The sequence below is a fragment of the Heteronotia binoei genome, chromosome 17, assembly GCF_032191835.1.
Source record: "Heteronotia binoei isolate CCM8104 ecotype False Entrance Well chromosome 17, APGP_CSIRO_Hbin_v1, whole genome shotgun sequence".
NCBI lineage: Eukaryota > Metazoa > Chordata > Lepidosauria > Squamata > Gekkonidae > Heteronotia > Heteronotia binoei.
The window spans coordinates 21,716,579-21,742,226 of record NC_083239.1 but is presented as its reverse complement, the minus strand read 5'-3'; the positions used below and the strand labels follow the sequence as shown (position 1 = coordinate 21,742,226).

At 44.6% G+C, this 25,648-nt stretch overlaps 2 protein-coding genes across 19 annotated transcripts in view; one reads left to right on the top strand and one right to left on the bottom strand.

Annotated features, from left to right (window-relative positions):
- The window catches only part of AK2 (adenylate kinase 2), a 436,257-nt gene that overhangs the window by 75,903 nt on the left and 334,706 nt on the right, over positions 1-25,648 (top strand). The window lies entirely within an intron of this gene.
- MACF1 (microtubule actin crosslinking factor 1) overlaps positions 1-25,648 on the bottom strand; it is a 414,929-nt gene that overhangs the window by 145,596 nt on the left and 243,685 nt on the right. For 14 of the 18 annotated variants that reach the window (XM_060258444.1, XM_060258431.1, XM_060258437.1 and 11 more), the window contains 12 exons: positions 25,262-25,345; positions 23,948-24,055; positions 22,148-22,246; positions 21,768-21,920; positions 21,471-21,559; positions 19,509-19,644; positions 10,217-15,805; positions 8,348-8,497; positions 7,234-7,449; positions 6,273-6,422; positions 3,248-3,475; positions 417-566 (listed from right to left, as the gene is read on the bottom strand). In XM_060258444.1, coding sequence (XP_060114427.1) covers positions 417-566; positions 3,248-3,475; positions 6,273-6,422; positions 7,234-7,449; positions 8,348-8,497; positions 10,217-15,805; positions 19,509-19,644; positions 21,471-21,559; positions 21,768-21,920; positions 22,148-22,246; positions 23,948-24,055; positions 25,262-25,345 — 7,152 coding nt within the window. Of the gene's footprint in view, positions 1-416; positions 567-3,247; positions 3,476-6,272; positions 6,423-7,233; positions 7,450-8,347; positions 8,498-10,216; positions 15,806-19,508; positions 19,645-21,470; positions 21,560-21,767; positions 21,921-22,147; positions 22,247-23,659; positions 23,784-23,947; positions 24,056-25,261; positions 25,346-25,648 lie in introns of those variants that run through there. The other 4 variants (XM_060258446.1, XM_060258449.1, XM_060258450.1 and 1 more) reach the window with 2 other exon arrangements.

Genomic DNA, 25,648 nt, shown 5'->3' with positions numbered 1-25,648 from the left:
GAAAGACACTGGTCAAAGGCATAGAGTCTTATCAGGTGTGGGGGCACTCATCGAACAAGGGTATCTGCAGTTAGTCAAAGAGAATCAGGGCTGTAGCCAGCAGGGAAGTGAAAGGGAAGATTAGGTGGGGTTGCTGCAGATTCAATAGGGGCACCACCCCTGTGGCCCACCTGCTGGCTACGGCCCTCAAGAGAATGCCAGTGGGGCATGAAGTAAGGTGGCAGATGCTCAGTAGTGCTGGCTTTCAAGATTCTCCAGGGCTTTATGGGTTCAAACCAACATAAGTCCAGTGCTGATGCCAGAGCGCTGGTATGGCAATACCTCTGGCATCTCAGTCTGCCACAAAGAGCTGTGCCACCTTCCACCAAGGGACACTCTGTGTAGCAGTCAAGCCCATCCCAAACAATGGTGCTTACTTTAACGTTACTCTGTCTCCGCTGCAGTGTGGGAAGGTCCCCTTCTGCAGCTGCTTCCTGTGGACCCCTCAAGCAGGTCTCAGCCTGAGTCATCCAGGTGCACAACTCTTCCAACTTCTGGCTGCGTATAGCTTGCTGCTCCTGCAGTGTCTGGATTTTTTTTAAAGGTGGGGGGTGAGGAGAGAAAGGAGATTTTTAAATGCCTATCATTTAAAGCATTACAGCCACAACTGCCAAGGCAAAACAACTGCAAGAAAACACTACAGCAGAAGCCAAGAGGCTAAAAGACACCTTCTCTCTCCTCCTCTCTCTGCCTCCTCCACCCTACATGTGCTGTTGCACTGGACAGAAATCTGGACCTACAGCCGAAAGGTCTTTTACAACAGGGGTCATTCACCATTTTGCATTTTCTATTGCCCAAATTTCTTGTAAGCGGCCCTCTCAACAAGGGCTGGTCTGATGTTGCTGTAATTGCTATTACTCAGAGAGCAGAGTATTAGCAGAGCAGGGCATGGCAAGAAAACTGCTATTCTGAAACACACAATTCCAGTGTATGTTTGCGGGGAAAAAACTGTGAGCAGGAGGATGGAATCTGGTTGTCTAACTCCTGCAAAACCTGAGGCCATTTTGCATTCCAAGGTAACTTTTTTTAAAATTTGCATTTCTTTGAACTGAGAGGAAATGTTACATCAGGGCCAAATCCAAACACAAATTCTTGCCCTAGAAGGAAAACATTCCAGCCCATGCTACAAAAACAGCAAACCAAATGACTCAATTTTTGCTTCGGACTTGGGAACCCAAAGAACAAGCCACACAGAAATGGCTATGGTCCAAGAAAGGGACATAAAAAGACGGCGGGGGGGGGTGGAGAGAGAAAGTGCTTTGGACAATGCATCAAACAGAGTCCTAGATTGTCCTCTTGGTGTACAGAAACAGAGCATGAGTGGAGCCATTGAGCATGATGTGTGACTCCCAGACCATTTTCCTTTTGACCAGTGTGCAATTTCTCTTTCCCCTGGTGCCTTGGGAATCAAAATGTACAAACTTTGTGCCAAACGAGAAACATTTATTTTTACATATTCTCTCTGACAGTTCTTAAGCCAAACAACAGAAGCAGTTTGAGGGGAAAGGGCGGGGGAGAGCACTCCCTACAAAGCACTCTTCAGCAGCACAGTGAGATCTTCTCGCACACTGAATCTGAAAAGGCAAAGCAAACCGGTTAATACTCAAACACACACAAAACAAAGGAAGCAGAATGGTCACAATATTACAGAACAGTAACTGTTAATCAAAACACGAGTTGGCATTAATAGTGTCTGGAAGAAAGAGAAAGGGCCATGCAGGCAGTTAGATGGGCAGAAAAAGCAAGAGTGCTGGCAAGCAGAGAGGGGCAGTAGGTATCCGCCCCTCTTTGGGGACATCCTTTATTTAAAGAGGGAGTGCTCTCTAGATGTTTAAAATATACAGCTTGGAGGTCAGCAGCTGGCACCTCCACCCCCCAATATGGCACCCAAGGAATACTTCCTGTTTCCTTCCCCCAGTTGCTAAAGGGGTGTTAAGGGACTGAAGGCGCCAAAGGATTGGCATGTATATGTGTGTGTGCAGGGGTTGAGGCTTAGCTCAAATTCCTCAGTACGGTATGATTTCTACCCTACAGACTTAAACTGTGTCTTCCCACATTACTTGAACCACAAGGGGCACCAGGTTTGCAGGACAGCAAAGCCCTGTGGCGCAGAGTGTTAAAGCTGCAGTGCTGCAGTCCTAAGCTCTGCTCACGACCTGAGTTCGATCCCCGGTGGAAGCTGGGTTTTCAGGTAGCCGGCTCGAGGTTGACTCAGCCTTCCATCCTTCTGAGGTCAGTAAAATGAATACCCAGCTTGCTGGGGGGAAAGCGTAGATGACTGGGGAAGGCAATGGCAAACCACCCCATAAAAAGTCTGCTGTGAAAACGTTGTGAAAGCAAAGTCACCCCAGAGTCGGAAGCGACTGGTGCTTGCACAGGGGACCGTTCCTTTTCCTTTCCAAGTAGGCTAGAGCACTTTAGTCCATTTATGTCCATTTATATCCTATTCACAGTCAAGAAGTAGGGACACGGGCATTCTGATCCCGCTATTTTCTGAGGAGGAAAAGTGGTCTCATAACCTAACTTCTAAGAGTGATATCAATATAGATAGTAAGACATTAGTCTTAAAATCTTGGACAACCAGAAGTCAACCTCGATAATTTCACAACTACAAAGGTTGTGGGTTGGTTTGAACCCTTATTGAATCTGCAGCACCCCCACCCAATCTTCCCTTTCACTTCCCTGCTGGCTATGGCCCTGTTTCCCAGCCAGATGGTGATCCCCGATGAATGCACCCTACATGAATGTCACACTTTACATTTGTATGCCAGAAGTCACCATGGTGGAAAGAACTGAGGACCCAGGGCAACATTTGAGCCCAGCTGGCATCTTCCCTCCATGACCTCCCCATTCCCATTTCTCACTATTGTAGTCCTCCAGCCATCTTCAGAAGTGGGGAGTGGGTGATCAGACCTCTATCCATATTTGGCAAAAATCATACTAGAGGAAGCTGGTTGAAGTTACATTTCCGTTTTGAAAGCTCATCTTTCCTGGAGTACTTTCTTAGAATAAAATGACCACCACCACCACCACAGTGGAAGGAGAACCAAAAATCTCATGTGAATTCATGAATTAACTGTAATGGGATAAATACGACAATTGTGCAAAGACAGCGTAGGCATTGTTAAAGAAGAATACACCCTGCCAAAACACACACAGAGCTCCGTTATATCAGACACACTCAAGGGTGATGCTCCATCACTGTCACCTGATCCGTCTGCTCCGCTTGATGGAGACAGACCTGCAGGACCTCCAGCCGGGCAGCCACTTGCTCCGAAAGGTCCCGGAAAGACCCCTGCAGTTCATTCAGCAGCTTCAACAGCTGCCTGCTTTGCTCAGGCGTCAAGTCTTGAGCATGCTCAGAAATGAAGACCTGAATGTCAAAGGCGGCTCCATCGAGCTCAGCTTTGGTGTCTGCGAGAGGCTTTTTCAGTTCCTGCTTGTATCAAAACAAAAGGAAACAAAAACATAAGTCAATGGGGCTGCATCTTCTGTCATTAATGATATACAAACTAGAACATTCCAATGTGCTCCTTGCAGTTCCCTTGCATGACAAGGACAACATACTCTGGCTTTTGACCAGAGCTATTATTTGTCAACAGTAATCCAGACCTGCTTTCTTAAAATTCTGTTCTTCTGACACTAGTATTTGCAGGTTTGGAAAACCCCAATTGTAGGGGCATCCACACAGTACACTGCTGTCTCTGCTCATGTCTTGAAAGAGTGATCAAGGATTTTAACAAATGGAATATAAACTTTTCAGAAGGGGACAGTCATAGCTAGAAGAAAGAGAAGAGAACCATTTGGAGTCAGTCTGCAAGCTGAATTCAGCAACAGAGTGGCACTGAGAGTGGGCCATGGTGTCTTGGGGTTGAATCCCACACAGGTAATGCTGTCTGCTTGAGCAGTTACACTTTGCTTACTATATGCTCTGCTTACATAGTTGTACATATTCCAAAGACAACAAAAGCTGTCAATGTTCTCTCATATAAAGTGCCCCTCGTACTCCTCATTCCAAGCTGGAAGGAATTCTCTGTTGGGGTTACCATTTCCTCTCCCCTCCCATTTTCTTTTTTGCCATCGTTGCAGGTGTCTTATATTGAGCCTTATGCAGAGTTTCCAAGGTAAGAGACAATTAGAAGTAGATTCAGGTGAGTAGCCATGCTGGTCTGAAGCAGCAGGACAATATTTGAGTCCAGCGACACCTTTAAGAACAGCAAAGTTTTATTCTAGGAATAACATTTATTTATACCTTAAATAAAATCTTGTTTGTCTTAAGGGTGCCACTGGACTCAAACTCTGTTCTGATATTTAGAAGTGGTTTGTCATTGCCTGCATAGCAATGACTTCCTTGAGAGCCAGTTTGGTGTAGTGGTTAAGTGTGCCGACTCTTATCTGGGAGAACCGTGTTTGATTCCCCCCTCCTCCACTTGCACCTGCTAGCATGGCCTTGGGTCAGCCATAGCTCTGGCAGAGGTTGTCCTTGAAAGGGCAGCTGCTGTGAGAGTCCTCTCAGCCCCACCCACCTCACAGGGTGTCTGTTGTGGGGGAGGAAGGTAAAGGAGATCGTGAGCCACTCTGAGACACTTCAGAGTGGAGGGCGGGATATAAATCCAATATCTTCTTCTTCTTTGATGGTTTCCCATCAAAGTACTGAACAGGGCTGACCCTGCTTAGTTTCCCAGATCTGAGTAGAAAGAGCAAGAGCCCAGTAGTGCCTTAAAGACTAACAAAATTTGTGACAGCTTTCATGAGTCACTGCTCACTTCTTCAGATACAGCTAAGTCCGTCTGTCCTATATACTGGAAAGTGGAGTGATTTCAGATGCCAAATGCCATTAGCAGGCAAATTACAATAGCGGGTGATATGCAGAGGGGAAGTAGGGGTGGAGAAATCAGCACTGGTAATGAGACAGGAAACACAGGTCTCGATTTAGTTCAGGGGGATGCATTGTCTTGGGCTTCATTATCAGTTGCAATTCAGCACTCTTCCTGTCCAAACTCCCTTTGAAATTTCTTTGTAAGAGAACTTCTACTCTTAGGTCAGCAAATGAATGTCCTGGAATGGAAAGTTAAAATGTTCCCCTATCAAGATCTGATGAGACAGGGCTATCCTGGGCTATCCAGGTCAGGGCAATAATATTAGGTCATATTTTAAGGTCTGGCTTCCTGACCTGGAACCTAGGAAATGGCAGCAGCAAACTCCACCCCAGCAAGTATCACCAAAAACAGAACTCCAGACAAATACATTGAAGAAAAATCTATCCTAAATCAACAGCACTCATGGCATAACTTATCACAATATGCCACACACAACTGCAAGGTCTGCAGCAGAAAATGATATCTAAAAGGGTAGAAAAACACTTGAATTGGAGGCCTGTCAACAACTACTAGTTATCACCTCTGTTTTTGAGACACCACTCTCCTCCCCACAGAAAGCCATGCAAGATGCAGAGCAGTAAGACAAGAGGGATAGGGTCTTGAATGAAAATAGATCTTTACCAAAAGACTGAGAAGAAGATAGAGAAAGAAAACTGGGGAAATGAGTTGAGCAAAGGTTATAAGCAAAGGAATGGGAGAGAGATAGGAGAAAGTTTCCTTTCTCCCTTTCACTCACCAAAATGTCCAGAAATGCGGCATTTGAATTTCAAGATGCTGGCAATTAACTGGGATAAGCCACCATCATCATGATGCTGTTGGTCAAGTTGCCTACTTTCCTCCCCAACAAGGAAGTTTGCAACATTCCTCTTCCCTCCTCCACTTTGTCCTCAAAACACAACCACCCGTGCTAGGTAAGTTAGGCTGAGAGAGTGCGGGTCAGGCCCCAAGTCACCCTGTGGGCTTCCAAGGCAGATTCAATCCCAAATCTCCCAAATCCTAGTCCAACACTCTAACCACCCTACCACTCTGCCTATCAACATCTAGCAGCTGCCACTGTGTTAGACCCCTTCAAGGTGATCCTTTACATCAACAGCAACAGTTAGAATGTTGAGAAGAACACTGAAATTATTTTAAGAAAGCTGTCTCACAAAGATGTGTATTTTGCAGATGTCAGGTAGCTGAAGGGTGTTGTATTCACTCCGTGCTGACGCACAGAGGTTAAATCCTGTAACCCTGACAGAGACACCCACAAAACAGTCAAGGAAATGGGATGGATTAAATAAGCTCTCTCCTTGTACAGGAGAAGTTGTGGCCCCACTAGTCAGGCTTAGCATCCAGCGTTGCTATGACTACCTTGTAGCGATGAAGGGAAGAGTTCAAGCTGTTGGCGCCAGTTGAAATGTAAGATTCAAGACGGCTGAGTGAGTGGGTGGTGTCAGATACCCAATTTAGCAGCTCCTGCAGCCTGCTCTGGAGCTCTTCATGCTGCATTAAAACTTTGGCCTCAAAACAAAAGCAGAAATGATCATTAAAACCACAGAACGTGAACAAAGGGTTAGCCAAATGTTTTATAATGTGAACAAAAGGTTAGCCAAGAATGTCAGCCATTTTAGCTGGCAAGCATCAGACTATGGACCAAAACCAGACCTATTTTTGAAGCAAAATCACAACTCCCTCGCCCCCACTCTCCAAGTTCCTATGCGTTCCTTCTTGTGAATGAGTTCACATGAAGTAAAAAAGGTAGTTAAAAAAATCTGGGGGGAAAGCCACAACCATTCAGAAAGTGGAAAATATGGAATTATTGCCACGACAGGATTGCCAACTCTGGGTTGGGAAATTCCTGGAGATTTAGGGATAGAGCCTGGGGAAGGCAAGTTTTGGAGGAGGGAAGGGACCTCAGTGGGCATAATGCCTTAAAGTCCACCTTCCAAAGCAGCCATTTTCTCCAGAGGAACTGATCTCTGTCATCTGGAGATCAGCTGCAATCCTGGGGAACTCCAGGCAGGCCCCATCTGAAAGCTGGCAACTACACACATACAGACACTTTTTCCAAAAAAATTTTTGGCATATAGATAGCAAAACATGAGGGGAAACAGTCACCAATTCTTCCAACCTTCAAATGCCCAAAAACTCAGATGCACACATCACAGGCAAAGCAAAACCTGCCACTATTCAACCTTGTTTGAGAGAAGGGGATAGTTAGGAAGCATCCTATATTTCACAAAACAAGTGTGTTCTAGAGAATAGGAGTCCCCTCTGACAAACTCTGATGTTCCTGGGCTTTAGGAAGCATAACATTTTAGAGATACAGTACCTTTTCAGCTTCTGCTGCAGTGCGAAGGTTTAGCAGCCAAGAGGCCAAGACCTCACTCACGGAGCCAAAAAACTTCTGAAGGTTCTTGGCATCTTTTTCCAAAGCTCTCAGCAGTTGCTCAGGGATCTCGGGAGGAGGGTTGGACACAATCCCTTTCGCCTCTTCCAGCTCCTGATTCACTGGAGCTGACAGGCTCTTCAACTCTGTGTCCAAGGCCTAAAAGGGCAAGACGACTCAGTTCAGCCAAGATACAAGCAAACCTAAAATGTCTGCCAAGGCTGCAACAAACTAGATCCTCCCTCTATCTGCTTCCAAAGTTTCTCAATCCCAGCCAGGTCCTGTTGAGTCTGTCCAAACAGTAGACTCCATAGCTTTCACGCTTGTGTCACTAGCCAAGCATGAAAACAGACCACTGCCAAACAGCTTAATCAAATAAGAATCAAAACACCATATTGTGATCCAGAGGTCAGCCTTCTAGAGATGAGTAAAAGAGACTGGGATCCCAGCTGTACCTTGCCCATTAACTCTTGGCACAACCTTGGGTTATCTATGTGCTTTTTGGCTTAACAGTACAATGGCAATAACACTGGCAAAACAGGCTGGGGTAGGGTTGCCAGTCTCCAGGTGGTGGCTGGAGATCTGCTATTACGACTGATCTCCAGGCAATGGAAATCAGCTCACCTGGAGAAAATGGCCATTTTGGAAGGTGGGCTCTATGGCATTACATCCCATTGAAGTCCCTCCCCTCCCCAAACCCTGCACTCCTCAGGCTACCCCCCCCCCCACACACAAAAAAATCTCCAGGTATTTCCCAACCTGGTGCCAACAACCCTAGGCTGAGGACTGGTGTGAAGATTAACATTTCACGAAAACGGCACATCCTTGTGGGAGACAACAGGAGTATAATGCACTTTCTTAGCCCAAATTATTATGGTGGGGCTGTTTTCTCATCTCGCAGGGCCATACAAATAATCAATATACTAGACTCAGATTATTCTCATTTTATAGTATGGAACCTGAGGCAAAATCCACCCCCTTCCTGTGGCATGACCTTTTAAGACTACAGAGGCCTTTCATAAAAGCATAATTTGTTCTAAGACAACAGTCCCCTTACCACAGCCTGGTGTAGCAATTCTTTCCGTGCCTCTAAATTCCACTCTGCAAGCTGAGCTTGCTGGATTTGCATCTCAATATTGCGCACCCTTGACAGGAATGCAACCAGTTTCTCATCATGGTCCAGGCAAAGTTGTTTGCTGCAAAGAGCCTGGGCAGTCAAAGACAAAAAAAACCCCAAGCTTTTCAGATCATTCTGTTTCTTTTCTGCTCCCCCTCCCCACCAGTTGATGTCATACTTTTTTCTGTTTTGTGGTGGGACTAGGATTTCCAGGAATATGGCAACCCTAGAAATATCTGGGGATTCTAGAAATATCTGAGGATATCTGGGGATTCTGGGGGTGGAGCTGGGAGCAAGGGTGTGTCAAGCATGATTGAACTCTGAAGGGAGTTCTGACAAACAGATTTAAAGGGATTTCACGCCTTTTAAAAGCCTTCCCTCCGTTTGAAATTGGGGGCTCATAGAATTGTACCCCCTGGTCCAACTTTTTGAAACTTGGGAGGGGGTTCTTTTGAGGAGAGACACTGGATGTATGCTGAAAATTTGGTGCCTACCTCAAAAAACACCCCCTGAGCCCCAGATACCTATGGATCGATTCTCCATGATACCCTACGGGAATTGGTCGCCATAGGGTATAATGGAGTGCCCAGCAGACTTTCCCCCCCCCCTGCTTTCTGATGACCCTGAAATGGGAGGGGGGCCTCCAAACTGGAGGATCCCTTACCCCCAACTGGGGATTGGCAACCCTAGCTGGGACCATAGCTAATTTTACCTACAGATCTTTGACAATAAGAACAGCACTATTTATTCATTTTTTTTGTTTTGTGATATTAGTTTTGTAAAAATAATTTACAAAGTTCTTGCTCAGAAACTTTTTTTAAAAGAAAAAAAAAGGAGCAGATCTTGCTTTGCAGTTGCCTGGGCTTTTTTGAGCAGGAATGCACAGGAACGTAGTTCTGGCTGGCTTGCCATCAGGGGGTGTGGACTATTATGCAAATGAGTTCCTGCTGGGCTTTCTCTACAAAAAAAGCCCTGGCAGTAGCCACCATCTTGGGGAATTCTCTCTTAAGAGGGGTTCACACGGCAACCTTGTTGTTACCTCTCCAACATCTGATTAGTGATTAAGGCTCCCCCCCCTCCTTTGGAAGCCATTTGGCTGGCATTTAGGTTTTTAAAGTTCTTTCTGTAAAGATGATTGGGGCAGGGCAATGAAAAGGAAACCTTCCACATGGAGGGAGGCCCTGTTGCTGCTGTGCTTTAACCGCAGCCATGCCAGCAAAGAAACCACCCCAAATCACATCCTGTGTGGAAAACACCTCCATCACTTCCATTTTGGTCCTTAAATTTCTCAGTTATGTGGATTTCAGTTATGTGAATTCCCTTATGTGTATGTTTGCCAGTGAGGGAGCTCTGCAGGTTATAATGCCACAGAGTCCACCCACCAAGGAACTGATCTCTGTAGTCTGGTAATCAGTTGTAATACTTGGAGATCAGGTCCCACCTGGAAGTTGGCAACCCTACTTATATGTGCTATCTTTAATAACAAATAATTGGGAAGAGATCTGCCATTACTATGACATATACGCTGGGCAAGCACTCTTCCCTTTCCAAAGAGGAAGGCCAACTTGAGTTAGGGAGTTGAGGCTTCCATCCATCCTGGCCCCTCTGCCTGTTCCTTCACAGCTGGCCTGCCTTCTTGCATACCAAGCAAGTGTGAAGGGCCAGAAAAAACAGGGTGCACCCAAGGATGGTGATCCAAGCTTGGCACATGAACATCTAACTCCCAAATATGTTCTCACATTGGCCACCTACCCAGTTTATCGAATATGCATACATGTTCATTAGATTAATTTCAATAAAGCCACCTACCTTAGCAGGCTTGAAGGGCTGCTTGGAGGTATCTTGCTCTCTTTCTTCTGCTCTTCCAACTGTGCCAGGCAGGCCGCCAAAACTCTCACTTTTTCTGGTCATTTCCAGGTCTGCATTCTGTTGCACAGGTAACTTTTGGGAAGCATCCCTCTCGCCTCTTGGAAGCTCTCCCTCTTGAAGCATCCTTGGCATCAGCTCAGACAGGTGGCCTCCATCAGGGTACATCTGCCATGGCTCCTCTGCCCCAGCAGCCATGCTTGGCTCTTGAACATCACACCTCCCATCTGCTCTGCTTATCTCGTGGGTTGTATGCTCTTGCACGAATGGTGGATCAGAAGGACAAGAACTAAGCTGTTGCCCAGGGATCCCTCTGTTTTGCAGGGCTTGTGTCTTTGCCTCTGGGGATTCCGTATCACCCATGGCAATTATACTGAGTATCTGGTCATCTTCTGGTCTAAGTGGTTCCTTGTCTTTTTCCCAAGATGCTCTTTCTTCAAGAATGTCTACTGCTACAACCAAGGACTCATGATCAGTTCTAGTAGTTCGTTCAGTTAGTTCCCTGTATGCACCTTTCTTTGCAGAAATGCTCACTTTATGAGCATCTGCAATGTCCTCTTTCTCTTCAACCTGCTTCTTTTCATGTGCCTGGATGTCATTCTTTTCATAAGCTGCAGGCTGTCTTTGTGTAATCATATTTCTTGCCCCGCTTCCAGATGAATTCTTCCTGATGGATTTCTGCATCTCAGAGCTCAACGGCTCTTTGGTCATTCTCATCAAACTTCGCTTGGAATCTGGAACTGGAAGGGATTGTTTCTCTTGGGAAAATTCACACAACCTCATTGGTTCTCTTGGGACAGAACCCTGCTTTTTGTCCTTTTTTGTTTTCTTTTTGGTGGTTTTAAGGTCAATTTCTGAAGCGATAAGAGTATCCAGTACTTCAGATCCTTGGCTGAGAGGCTGAGTCTTAGTATCTGCAAGTGGTAGTTGAGCTGAGGTCTGCTTTTTGGATTTTGCAAGAATGACCAGTTCCTTAGCATTCACACAAGCTTTTCCTTCCCCTCTATGACCTACAGACCCCAACATCTCTAGGGAGTCTAACAGAACACCTCCCTTTGCTACAAGGGCTGCAGTATCACCTTCTGTCTGATCTCCACTGTCTCCCACAAATGCTCCCTGTCTTTGTTCCTGACCCCCATTAATCATCACATTCTTCATTCCGCCCATTACAGACTTCTCCAAAGACACAATTCTTTCCAGCTGCTTTTCTATTGCTTGATCACCTCCGGCTTGCTTTTCTACCTCCCCTTTCCAGGATTCTTTCCCTCTCAACCTGCTTTTTCTCCCAATATTTTTTTTCTGAATCCTTATTCTCGTGACCTCTGGGTCCAACATTGAGGACAGGTTCTGGGCCAGTTCGCTTCCTCCTAAAAGCTGACTAGCTAAACTGTCTAAAGTTGAAGCAAGAGGGAGGGGAAGTGACACAGTTTCATCTATTTCTTTTGACACCTCCTGACTTCCTTTCGAAGAATCACTAAGCACATCTTCATTTTTGCCTTCTACTTCAGGTTCAGCTTCCCATTTCTCATCATTACTCTTCACATTGTCACTACATACAGCCAAAGCTTCCATCTTCAAAGCACTATTCTGCACCAATAGTGGGTAATGGTCGTGTACATCCAAGTCTTTGTGGTCAGATTTATCATGGGTGATCTGCACAATTTTTTGAACTGCACCGCCTAGCTTTTTGCTGATGATACCTTTCTCAACAGCCACCTTCAATGCAACTCTGCCTCCACTCTCAGCATCAACTATCCCTCCAGTCATCAGCTGGTTTACTGTGATGGCTGCAGCCATATCTTCATCCACAATTTCTTTTTCCAGAGCAGATGCCAGAGATAACCTCTGGCCAGAGGAAACATCCATGATGCCGCCAGTGTCTGCTTGAGCCTGCAACAATCTCAAAGCAACCATGGGGTCTACCTTGCCAAGCTTCACTGCCTGAGCACAGGGAATTACGTTCCCAGTTGCTTCATCTTTCAGTTCTTGAAAGGGAACCACCTCCAAATATCTCTGCCCTGATTCAATGTCAATTTTACTCTTTCTAACTAACTGCGAATAAGGGACCAATCTACAGCTCTCTGGATGAATGATTGCATGTTTCATTTCAGAAGACAGCACTGCTTTTTCCATAATTGGTTTGGGCAATAATCCTTCCTTCACAGCTTCAGTCAAAGTAATTTTCTGGTGGGAAACAGGGTTAAATATATTTCCAGTTGTAGCTTGTATTTCTTGAACTTTGCTTTGAAAATCTGGGGTGATTAGTCCCAGAGTTATGGCTTCAGAGGAGGACACTTGTTTCTTCATTTCTGGATGAGTATACTGGTGCAGACACACATTTTCTGCCTTTTTGAGTTCTTCATAGGAGTCCTGGCCAATCAATTCATGCTCCATGGCATCCTCTAATGAAAGTCTCATGCCTGTCTTGTGGTGAAGGATTCCTCCATCAGCTATCTGCTTGGTTAAAAGCTGAAAGGCCTTCTCCTTACCCAGGAGTTTTTTTTCTAGAGCTTGGGAGATGGTCAAAGATTTTTTAGTTTGAGGATCCAAGATGCCACATATTTCAACTTGCAAACCTATCAGTTTCTCTTGACTTGCATCTTCAGCTCCTTTCCCTTTAGATGCTTTCTCTAGCTTTTTAAGGTCTTCTTGACTGGATGGATGTATCAGGCCAAGGTTGGAGGCCAATGTGACTGAGATTTTCTTGCTGCGCTTGAAGTCGACAATACCACCAGTGACTATCTGCCCTTCCAGAATCCTTACAGCTGTTTCCTTGTCCAAGAGACCAATCTCAGAGGCATCCTTGACAGAGTAAAGGGTTTTGGTGAGTGGATCTATGACACCACTGATGACTTGGTCAGAGGCCAGCACCTTCTGCAGCAGTTCCTCATCCATCAGCCCTTCATCGATTACTTCTTCTGTGGTTAACGATTCACAAGTCTGTGCATCAAAGAAGCCACCAAACATCTGCATCACCCCCATCAGTTTGACAGCTGTATGGCTAGGCACAGCACCGCAGGCAATGGATTGATCCAGAAGCATCTTCTTGCCTGTCTGCTCATGAATGATGCCACCATTCTGGAGCTGTGTTAATAATGTCTTCAAAGTACTGTCTCTTCCCATTCCTGGGGACAGTTCTGGTGACTCAGAACTCTCAGTCTGATGAAAATGAACTGATTCTTCTCTTATACTCAACCACTGTTCTTTAATATGCTCCTCTGTGCATTTCCCTTCATCTTCATTAAAGACAGCTTCTGGCGATCTGTTCTCAACTTTCCCTATGTTTGAGAAATTGACAGCCTCAGGATCTCCATCTTTTGTTGCAAGACCCACCTTATCTAGAGTTCTCTCTTTCAAGTATTGTGATTCTTCCACCTTCTCCAAAACATCAGTGATCATACTAGCATCCTTTGCCCCATTACTTCTTTCCATTTCTGGGATTCTCATCTGAGTTCTGAAAATTATCTTTTCTTCTGCAGATGATTTTGCTAACTCTGGGTCTCCTTTTACAATATCTGTATCCATGGGTTGTGTTTCAAAAGCAGAGTCCTTGATAAATGTGTATCCTGATAATTCCATTTCATGATTGTTCTGGAGCATCATCGGGTCTTGCTCTCTTTTGGAGTCATCAATTTCACTCTTAAAGTCTTCTGTGGCATTGGTTTCCCCCTCCTGATTCTTCACATTCCCATTATCCCCAACATCTTCCATCTCAACCTTTTCATTAGGTAGACAAATATTTGATTCATTCATTTCACTCTTAAAGACCTCTGCAGCATCATCTTCCTTCTGATAGTTCACATTCACATTTTCCCCTGCATCATCTTTCATGTCTACTGTTCCATCAGGTAGATAAAAGTCTGGCTCATCAGTTTCATTCTTTTCTGTAGCATCAGCTTGCTTCTCTTGATTCTTCACATTCACACTTTCCTCAGCATCTTCCATCCCTGCCTTTTCATTAGATAGAGAAAAATGTGACTCTTTTTCTGGTATATCAAAAGAAGGTACAAGAGCCTTTGAAGCTAATTCATCACAGACCTTGGTTTCTAGAATTACACTCTTATCTTCTCCATGAATATCCAGTTTTCGGGGGTGAGTTCTGCTAGCTTTGAAGATGTGAGTGTCACTGTCACTATTATGGGCTGGTGCAAGCATTTCAGAAAAGTCGTGTAACTCCCTGTCTATTAGAAGCAACTTTTGACCATTGTGAACGTTGATGTAGCTATGGGTCATCAAATAAAACAACAGCCTTTCTTCATTTGTTCTCAGTGGAAGCTCACCTTGGTCCCCATGATCTGCTTGGCTGCCAGAGGAAAGGATGCTTCTTTTGTTTCTAGCTGGGGAGTCTGCCAGCGGCATCTTTGGCATGACGTCAGGAAGGGCAACTGATTTCAGCTTCTTGGCAGTGTCTCGGTCCAGGATCCCACGATCTACAGCTTTCTTCCAGGACAAGATTTCTCTAGTTTTGGGTATGTAAAGTGCTTTGATGCAACGTCTCATGCTAAGAATCTTATGGGCTAGCTCAGAGGATAGGATACCTTGCTCCAAGGCATCCACAACAGGGAGAATCTCACCTGACTCAGGCCACAGAAGACCCATAATTGACCAAAGAGATTCCAAGATCACCACAGCAATCCTGGATACTACTAAATCTTTCCTTACTGCATCATCTAGCAAAAGCCTTTCCCCTGTAACCGTATCTATAATGCCACCTGTCTGAAGTTGTCGGACCAGAAGTGCACACGCTAGATCTTGGTCAATCAAATTATGCCTTATGGCTTCATCCACAGTCAACCGGTGGCCGCTTTTGGGATCCACAATGCCACCAGCAAAGAGCTGGGCTTCCAGGAGCCTCACCGTCACTTGCTTCTCTATCAAGCCTTCTTGAACTGCACGGAATATGCTAACTTTGCTGCCTGATTTCAAGTTCACCATCCCTCCCGCCAGCTGTTTTACAGGCAGCAACCTCAGCCCTGTCTCCTGGTGAAAGATGCATTGGCACATCAGGTCACTGAAGCTGGTTCTCTTGGCTGAATTGGGATCGATCAAGTCCTTGTAAGATGTCAAATGAGATGTCAGTTTCTCATGAAAACTTGTAGTAACAAGGCCTCTTTGAAGTGCCTCTTCTAAGCCTATTCTCCCATGGTTGAAAGAGTCTATAAACCCTCCGGTGACAAGCTGAACTTCAGAGATTTTCAGCCCATAGCTCTCGCTGATTGTGCCATCCTCCATCAGGGCTACAAGAGGAAGAAGTGGCTTTCCTTTTATGTCAGCTTGGTTTACTAGCTGGAGGACATCTTGCAGTTGCCAGAGGAGCTGATGGGTTCTACAGTCTATGATGCCTCTTGCCAGACCCTCAGCCAAAGAGAGCTTTTCATTGGTATCGGGAACCACTAGGCCAGCTGTGATCACTTGAGCCTCCAACAGAATCAGGCCTGTCTCCTGGTCTATGAGACCTTTCTGCATGGCGCCAAAAACAGGAAGAATTTCCATAGTGCCAAGGTCTAGCACTCCTGAGATAACCTCAATTCCCTAAAGAGGAAGAAAGAGAGGAAAGGAAATTAACTCAGAACCAGAGAAGCCATTAGAAAGAGAAATTAAGTTTTTATGCACCCCGAAGTCCAAGGATGTCTCAGACTTTTAAGTCAAGTCTGTGCTAGAGAGCAGGTCCCCAAAGGGAATAAAGGAATTCACTGAATGCTTAACAACATGAAGCAAAATCAGTGCTAGTGAAGATTTAGTCTTGCAATGGCATCTTTGGAGCTCAATCTAGCCAGTTGTGTATGGCATCACTGAGACATTTCGGGACACCCATCAAGAGCAGCAAAGCAGCAAAGGCAGCAAAAATAACCAAGCAGCCTCATTGTTTCACATAAAGATCAATGGATAAAGAGAGAGAGAGAGAGAAAGAAAGAAAGAAACACCAGGAGCGACCGACATGCGCTCAACCACAGTGCGCAAAAACAAGACAGACTGCACAAACACCCACAATACAGATTGCCCATATGAAGCAAAAAGAAAGGGAGAAGGACAGGAAGATGCACACCTCCTGCCAACCATGCCTTCCTCATGAACTTGGTTATTACAGCACCCAGAGACATGCACAACAACCCTGAGTCAGCAGGAAAGTGGAAGTCCCACAGAAGATGACATAGCCATTCCATCAGCCCATTTCTACCAACCACACAACAGCCACTCTTGGGGGTACTCCACAATTTGTCCTTGACTATGTTGTTTCAGAAGGTTGCCTGGTGTTGTAAAATGCAAAAATCTAAAGTAGAACAAATTCACACTGGTGGCTCAGGGGCTCCTAACAACATTATGGTGAGCTGTTCATTTATACAACATGTGGGAATTGGTCGTCTTCTCTGTTAACTTCTCAGGAACTAAATCCACTAGGAACAGGACCCAATAAGAGCCTCAGATCTGCTCAGAGTTTTGTCTCTTGTAGCATTTAGTAGAAATTTATCACTTTTATCACTAAACTGGAAAGTACAGCCAGAAAAAAAGGGAACATAAACACATGAAGCTGCCTTATACGGAATCAGACCATTGTTCCACCAAGACTGGAACAGACTACTCAGACTGGCAAGGCTCGCCAAGTTCCCAGGCTGAGGTTTTTCACGTCACCTGCTACCTAATCCTTACCTGGAGAAGCCACAAACCTTCTGCACTACAAGCAGAGGTTCTACCACTGAACCACAGTCCCTCCACTAAGTGGTCCATCAAATGAATGGTCCCCTTGATCCATCAAAGCCAATACAATCAACTTAGATTGGCTCTTCAGGGTATCAGGTAGAAGTCCTTCACATCACCGATTACCTGATCTTTTTCAAACTGGGGACTGCAGGAATTGAACCCAGGGCCTTCTGCAAATAAGGAATATGGCTCTACCACTGAGCCAAAGCCCCTTCCAAGCAGATTGGGGAACCTGTAGCAGCACCATGCTTTGAGCAGTTCTTAGATTGCATTGCCTGGAATTGGTTCCACATTCAGGGCACCAGTTCAGGTGCCTCACTGGCTGTAGGACATGGATCTCTGAAAGAACCTGCAGGCAAACTGGCTCCTTAGAATAGCAGGGGGTAGAGTTCACAGGTTGCATGTGAAGTCTAGAACAGACTTCTTTTTAGCTGCAGGGCTGCACAAAAGATTCTTCCCCCACTTCCTTGGCTCAGGTGGGCTTGGTTGGAGACCAACTGGAAGACCCTTCCCAACTTTCTAACACCAGAGTCAGGAGTCTGCACACACACACATTCAGATATTGAAAACAAGCACCAAAGAGGAAAAAGGAGGACAGGAGTCATAAAAGGCGGTTTACTTACCAAGATGGTGGGGTTTGCCGTGAGCAGTGAAAGACAGAGCCTTTATGGAGCAGCTCAGCCGAATGGCACACACAGAGTAAAAGCTTGGGGTTAGCTTCTGGCATGCGACTGTTTTGTTTGGCACAAAAAAGTGAGAAGAATACCCATCCCATCCCCTACATACACAGAGCTTCTTCCTCTTTTCAATGTATGAAGATTCTTTTTTCCCTTTTTTTTTTGCATGACCTCCAGAATTGTTAGTGAACACCACAACATTTTGTAAGCGAGGACAGCCATTCATCTGAATGGTAACTCAACATGGAACGTAAAACCATACAGCGACACATCATGCTCAATGCAGTGAGTTCTGCCATTTGTCAGGACAGAAGGTTGGGTGGTTTCTTAACCTCCATCCATTTGCCTTAAATTGAACAACCACTTCAACTAAGAGTTGCTTCTATTTTCCATGAGCAAAAGAGTGTTAGAAGATCTCCCTCATGGCCCTCTGTGACAATGAAGCACCAAAGCCAACCTGACAGATTGTTCCATTCAACTGAGGAAGTATCTAACGTGCCCTCATAGACATATATCCCTTTTCAGCCACCTCCCATATTGCAATATTGTTCCTTTGCATAAAGCACTGTTGTTTCACACGGGATCTCTCCCACATCAGGCAATTCCAGCATTCCAGAATACAATACAAGATGAAAAGAATTGTGGACCAAACCAGACCCCTTGGTCTTTCTGCAGCTAGACGTACTGGAGAAGGGCATTCAAATAAAGTTCAGGAATTGTATCAACCTGGTCAAGTTGGTCTGCTGATGCTTCAAAACACAGGGGAGCTAGCAAGCATTATAAGCACTTCCACACAGAGATAACATTATCACTGGGACACATGTATATCACACTTACATACACAGAATATACAAATATATTCACATAGGACTCCAGAAGTTCAACAAACCAACAACAAATAGGATGGATGTTCAAAGACTTCTTGCCCAGTGCAGGCGGTGGGGCACAAAACTGAGGTCAAAAGGAAGGGAAATAAATGTCTGGAGTTTGTGATCAATGAAGGATTTAAGACGGTGGAGAACTGCAGGCTCGTCTTCTCTCTGGGAACCCTGAAGTGATAAGTCCCTTTCCCATTATTTACTTGTGACCAGACGTCACTGGACATCTTGTTCTTCACATAGCATTTGCCTTCATTTGCCATTAAATCACTTTTGTTCTTCTGTACCCTGCCATCCATTGTCCAATCTGTCATGGCCACTGAACTGTCCTTTTTTCCCTTGCTATCCCTGCTTCTAATCTTCTTCTAAAGTACCTCTGCAAGACTGCTGAAATTTTTGATTGCAAATTCAAGCTTAAAACTTTTCTCTTTTGTTTAGCTGCTGTCCTAGAAGACAGGGATGGATGGATGGGTGGGTGGATGATGATGGAAGACAAACTTGAAGTTCTCTTGCCCTGTACCCAACTTCAAAGCATTGCAGGGGAAACCAGACTGAGTGGTGAAAGCCCTTCCTTGAGGAGAGCATGGTTTCCTTCCAGAGCCAAGAGGCTAGAAAATCTTGGCAAGCAGCAGCTCCTGTCAGTGTAGCCACTTCTGAGAAAATCTGCACTCATCAAACTCCTCCTTGGCTGCTAATGTTGTTACAGGTGCAGGAGTTCAACAACCTTGCTCTGCCACCTTCCAAGCATCAACATGTTTATAATACACTCTCCCTGCTCAGACTTGAGAAATAAACTCATCACCATAATCCCATTCAGAATGCAAGAAATGGAATGGAATGGTATGATGGTTATTTGATGCATGGACTTATCAAGCACTAGGGAAAAGATGATCTATGGACTAAGCACAAGTTTGTTCCCTCACAGCTGGAAGAAAAATATCTCAGATGTGGGAGATCCTGGCATGGAGAGAGAAGGAATACCTTATGTGCCGTCTCCTGGGCCATGTGACTGTGAAGCTGCTGGAGCTGCTCTGTGGAGTCATTGCATAGCTGGTCATATGTTTCCTTCATGGCATTCAGCTGAGTTACAATTTGCTCCTTCTCCTGGCCAGAAAGTCTGCAGAATGAGATGAAGAACATTTATTGATATGTTGAAAGATCTGTAGCCACAGAAGCAGCCTATTGAGATCCTTGACTGTAACAATATTTGTGCAGAGTGGCTCCGATTTTTATGTTTCATTATAAAAGTTCAAATTTCTCAGCTTGTGGGATATGGACCAGTGATGGTTAGAAAGTTACATGATATTTTGGAGGGGAGCAGCCACATTAGTTCCTAACCAGATCAAACTCAGAGCCCTTTGGGTCCAGAACCAAATGTCAGCTATTATATATCAAAATGACTTGTTCACAGGTATCATTCTGTACCATTATTCTTCCAGTCCTTCATGTACTGTAAAGGTTCACTGATGCCATTGCACCTACATTCTTTGATCACATAAGTTCTGATGTTGAGACACTGTACAATTAGTGAGCTATTGGATAAGAACAAAGAGAAGCCATGTTGGATCAGGTCAATGGCCCATCCAGTCCAACACTCTGTTACACAGTGGTAAAAAAAAAAGGTGCCATCAGGAGGTCCATCAGTGGGGCCAGGACACTAGAAGCCTTCCCACTGTGGCCTTCCACCAAGCACCAAGAATACAGAGCATCACTGCCCCAGACAGAGAGTTCTATCAATACACTGTGGCTAATAGCCACTGATGGACCTCTGCTCCATATGTTTACCCAATTCCCCCTTGAAGCTGTCTATGTAATGTGATTTTTTCCCCTGTTTGTGCAATTTTCATTACATTCTAAATTTTTATTTGGTGGACCACAATTTATTTTTATTTATTTTTATTTATTTATTCAGTATTTCACTACTTTCACTGTATCGCTCTTCATATTCAAGCATTTCTTTTGGTGGCCTTTTCCAGTCAGCCTGAAATGCTGAGCAGTTGCAGAACACTGATATTCACCTTTTTCTGCATTCCAAAAGACATTCCAGGCCCTGGATTGGAGGAACTGCCTTCTATTGAACTAAGCCAGACTGGCTCACCTAGCGGAAGTCTGTGCACTCTGACAGGTAATAGTTGTCTAAGACAGAGGTCCTTTTCCTGTTCAACTACCCAAGAAACTTTACAAAGTTTCTAATTTTTGTAGTCAACATATATGATACTTCAGCTTTTTTTTAAAGTTAATTATATCATCCTTTTATTATACTTCCATGACTTCTAAATTGTAGTTTACTGAGTGCTTCCATTGGGCAACCAGCCTGAGAAAGTTTAACAAACTATTGTGCTTTATGGATTATACTCTTGAGAAAAAAGTTTACCAAAGGCCCAGGCTAGCCAACTCCGCTCAGATGCTGGAAGCTAAGCAGGGTTGGCTCTAATTAGTTCTTAGGTGGCAAACCACTAAGTAGTCCAGGGTAGTTATGCAGAGGTAGGCAATGGCAAACCACCTCTGTTCATCTCTTGTCTTGAAACCCTACAGGGTTTCCATTAGGCAACTGCAGCTTAATTAGTGATTAAGGATATGATTAAGGATGGCCAAAAAAACAACAAATCACTTTATCGAAGATTCCATGAATCGAACATTGGACTTCCTAAATACAAGGCACCTGCTCTACCAGTGAGCCATGGATCCTCCCCTTCCACTGACTGGCTGCAAGGCAGCCATCCCTACTCTCTGGGGTCAGGATCAAACATCCTCTCAGCAACAACATGAACTCCCTTGAGTTCAACAGAATCCATCTTCCCTTTTCAGACTCTTGAACTGAAGAGATTTGGGGTGGGGATTGGCCATTAAAAAGCAAAAAAGAAAAGACTTGCAACAAGGAATTCTGTACCATGCCACACAACCACATTCTTCCTAATTTGCACTGTTGCCTCCCAAACTCACTTGTGGCCATGTTTTGCAAGGAAGATCTGGGTAGTTTTGGCAGCTTCTGAGATTTTCTCCTTCTTTGCAGCCAGTTCCTCACTTAGAACCTGTTAAGGAACAAAAAGAAGAGCCAACCAGTCAGAAAGGCAAGAAAGAAAAATACACTGCTGAGGTTCTGGAAGAACCTCAAGGGAGGAAGACATCAACAGATCTGGAAAGCAAGCCAGCTCCTGATGAAATATGGGGATTGCCAGAAATACAGGGATTTGCCAAAATTGATACAAAGAAAAGCCTCCCTACCATTCCAATACATACCTGCTGCTCCAAAATAGACTTCTCAATATCTCCCAGTTCTTTGCTGTTGTGGGTGATGCTTTTGAACTGTGCACTTTGCTTGAAACTTGTGACCCATCCCAGGAGTTCTTTTACTTTATCCACATGCTCCTGCTTTTCCTCCTCTACTACTTTCTGGGGGTAGAGAGAGAAAGCAAATGAAAAATACATGGAATATATTCATATAAATACACCAATGACTCTTTTCACATACATGGCATACCCCACCCTCCCCAGGTATTTCCCAACCCAGAGCTGGCAAACCCCATCTGGGGGGAGGAATCTGCTTCCTGGCCCCGTAGGGCCATAACTAATTTATAAGACAGGTATCACAATTTTTTTTAAAAAAATAATATTCTTACTTCTTCCTCTTCCAGCCGCCGGAGAGCGTCACTGATGTACTTTACATGTTGTGTCGTCAGGGTGACCAGGGCTGTATATCGTGTCCGTAAATCCATAAACTAAGAGAAAGGGGGGCGGGGGGAGAAAGAACCACAAGGAAAGGGGCCTGTTAATGCTGGCAATGGACCCCCCCTCCACACACATATTTTGTTCTTAAACACAGAATATCTCATTCACCACTCCCTTTCCAAACTGATGGACATCTAAACAGTGTAATAACCTTAGGACACTCAGATGGGTGAAAACCCTACAAGGGGGCGGGGAGCAAAGAAGGCAAAATGACTGAAGGAAAAAAGGTCTGGCAAAGGACTCCAAATCAGACCTTGAATTCTCAAGAAATGAAGCTCCTTCTCCATCTGCCCCAGGGAAGATGCAAACACATCCCAAGTTCCAAACAGCAAGTAAATGTGGGCATCTTGAGCGGTTTGTCTCAGAATGCAAAACCACATCTTTTTACTGCTCCTCAAATGCAAACAGTATCCTATATGAGATAGCCCAGCCTTAACCATTCAGTGTTTCAAGCAGGAACAAAACATTTCTGAGGAAAAGGGAAAGAAGGGGACCTCTTCCCTGGTGCATGGAACATGAAGGCTGGGGAAGAGAAAGGTTGACCATAACTCAATCACCAGCAACCAGCCAAGTAGGGCTGCAGCTTTTCATTGGTTTGCATCAGCAGATTAGCCAGGTCAAGATTTTGGCTGAACCAGTCTTAAACAGGCAGAACTGCACATAACAAGCCTGATCAATCAATTTCAGAAAGCTGTTTGGGGACTGACCAGCACCTGTTACATGCAACAAAAAGGAAAGTGCCTCCTAATGTAAGCAAAAGCTTCAGTTCCCTTGATGGCAAGTTCTCATCATTCTTTTCAGCTACGGGTTCAGGGGTTGGGAACAGTGGCTCTCCAGATATTTTTTTGCCTACAACTCCCATCAGCCCCAGCCAGCATGGCCAATGGCTGGGGCTGATGGGAGTTGTAGGCAAAAACATCTGGAGAGCCACTGTTCCCCACCCCTGGGTTAGTTCAACTACAGAGAGTGCCACCAAAGACACCCCTGCACAAAGGAAGTCCAGAGAATAGTCTGAAGTTTACAATGCAGCTCTGCTGCTGAAGCGAAGCAGGTCTGGCCATGACTTGAATGAAGGCCATCTAGAATGCTACACAAACTGCTATGAGCTCCCCCAGGGAAGAGTGGGAGGCATGTAACAATCAGGAAGAAACCCTCCCTATATGAGTAAAAACCTGCAACCGCATTACTAGACTTTCCCTTCAGGGAGTGAAATAAAGGGTAAAGTAAAGAGATCTCCTTGGGGTTCTTCACAGTGCAAATTTCTTCCAGAAATTCAAAGCTCATTTTCCCTAACAGTCCTAGATGGAGCAAAAGAGGATCTTCCAATCTCTCTCTCTCTTTTTTCTTTGGTCTCATCCAAAAGATCCACACACACAGTGAACTGCATGGTGCTCTTTATTTACCTTGCAGGCAGCTGAGCTGGGTTGACCCCTGTAGGGATTTGAACCAGCAGTTCCAAGAAGTCTACGTATTTCAAACCCCTGATGCTTAGAGTTTAGAGCCTCTGTGGCTGATGGAAAAGACAGCGAGTGATGAAACTTTTACACACCGGTCCAGCAGCAAGCATGAGCACATGTCTAAAGAGAGGCAGCTTGTCTGTCTAACGAACTGAATAACACCCCACTTTGCCTCTCCCATCCCACTCAGCTCCCTGTGCCAAAAAGGCAAGGGCTGGCAGAAGCCCTTCTCACCTCCTGTGTGATGGCATCTGAGGAGGAAAGCACACGCCGGCGTTTCACAGGAGACTTCTGCTGCGACTCCACAAAAGCACGGTATGTCATAAGCTGCAGTTCATAGTCCTGGGAATACAGAAGTAACAAAAAATATTCAGCTCCATAGGGTGGGAATTGGAAATTCTGTGTTTCAGTAACTTCTCATGAACAGGGAAAAAAAAATATTCAGTGAGGCTATCACCAGTACACACATCTGCAACCTCAAAACAAAAGAAAGAAAAAGGTCCATTTCAAGTAGTTCTGCACATTCCAGGAAGGTCTTGCTTGCCTGCAAAGAGCTTCTGTCTAGATTCTTTTGGGGTCAGCCATTTATCTAACCAACACAGTTTATAAGGTGGCAATGTGAGACATATCTCCAATTATGGTAGCAGGTACATTGCTGCTGGATCCTATTTTGTAATGTTTTATAATCATACTAAAGGGAGACACTGGAATAAGAGTTTAAGGTTGGGGAGAAAAAAATGTATTACCACATTCCTTGTGGTGTAGAAATCTCAAAGCTTCCACCAGCTTTAAATTATCTGTAGTCCCCAAGGAATTTTTGGTAACAGTTCAGGAGTCACCTACCATAAACTTTTCTAATCTAGCATCCACTAAAACCTTCACCCAAAATTAAGACCAGCAGCAACACTTTTCATGTACTCCTATAAAATACGCATGTAAATTTTTGATCACCCATAATAATTCTGTCTTTATTCCTGACACTCTTAATCTTTTTTTTTGCCACATTTGATGATGGATGTGGACTACCCAATTTCATTTTTCTCAATGTCTCTCATAACCTTTTCTGCAGATATCTTGTAGCATATATACTGCTTCCCTTTGCAAGCCATACAGCATTTTTTGGCCTTTTATTGGGAGAATTCAACCCTTTAACACTGAATTAGAACACATTCATACAGTTCATTATCACAACGGCCAAGAGGACAAAACATTCACAAGTAAAAAATAAACAGAAGGAACAGCTCTATTCTGAAATGGCCTTCTTTTGAGCAACATGTCCAGATACAAATCGTTTAAAATTCAGTCTCTTTTGGCCATTCACTGTAAGCTTCTTTCTTCTTCACACAGTTTAAAAATCTTTCTCCTTTATCTGTCAACATCTTTTGCAGCACAACTCTTACCTAGAGAGAGTCAGGATTGCTTTGGAATTGGCTTCAGGTACCAACCCCTTCCTCTGAACTACTTCTCCTGTTCCCCCCTCTCCAGAGTTTCACCATGCCAGAGATGCTACACCAGATGCATTCTATACCTACAAGGACATTAAGTTACCTTGACAGCAGCTGAGTATTGCTGAGAAAGTTTCTGACACTGGTCCAGTTTGGTTTGATTTCCCTCTATTTCAGCAAACAGGGCCTTTAATTCAAAATAAAAGCACCGTCAAAAACCAACATTACAGAAGGGACATTCCAGTCATTGGCTGTGTCAGTTCATTCCTTTCCACCACATAATAGCTCCCACACAAATACTGTGTTTATGTTGCCAACAAGATTATTGCTCTTGCTCAATCCCAGAGACAAAAAACTCTTTCCTTTTGAACATATTTGGTCTTAAGAACCCAAGAAGAATCCTGTTGAACATCACTAGGTCATGATGACAAAGGTCATCTAGGGCAGCAGCATGTTTCCAAAGAAAGAGGATCCCATGTGTAGGGCATGG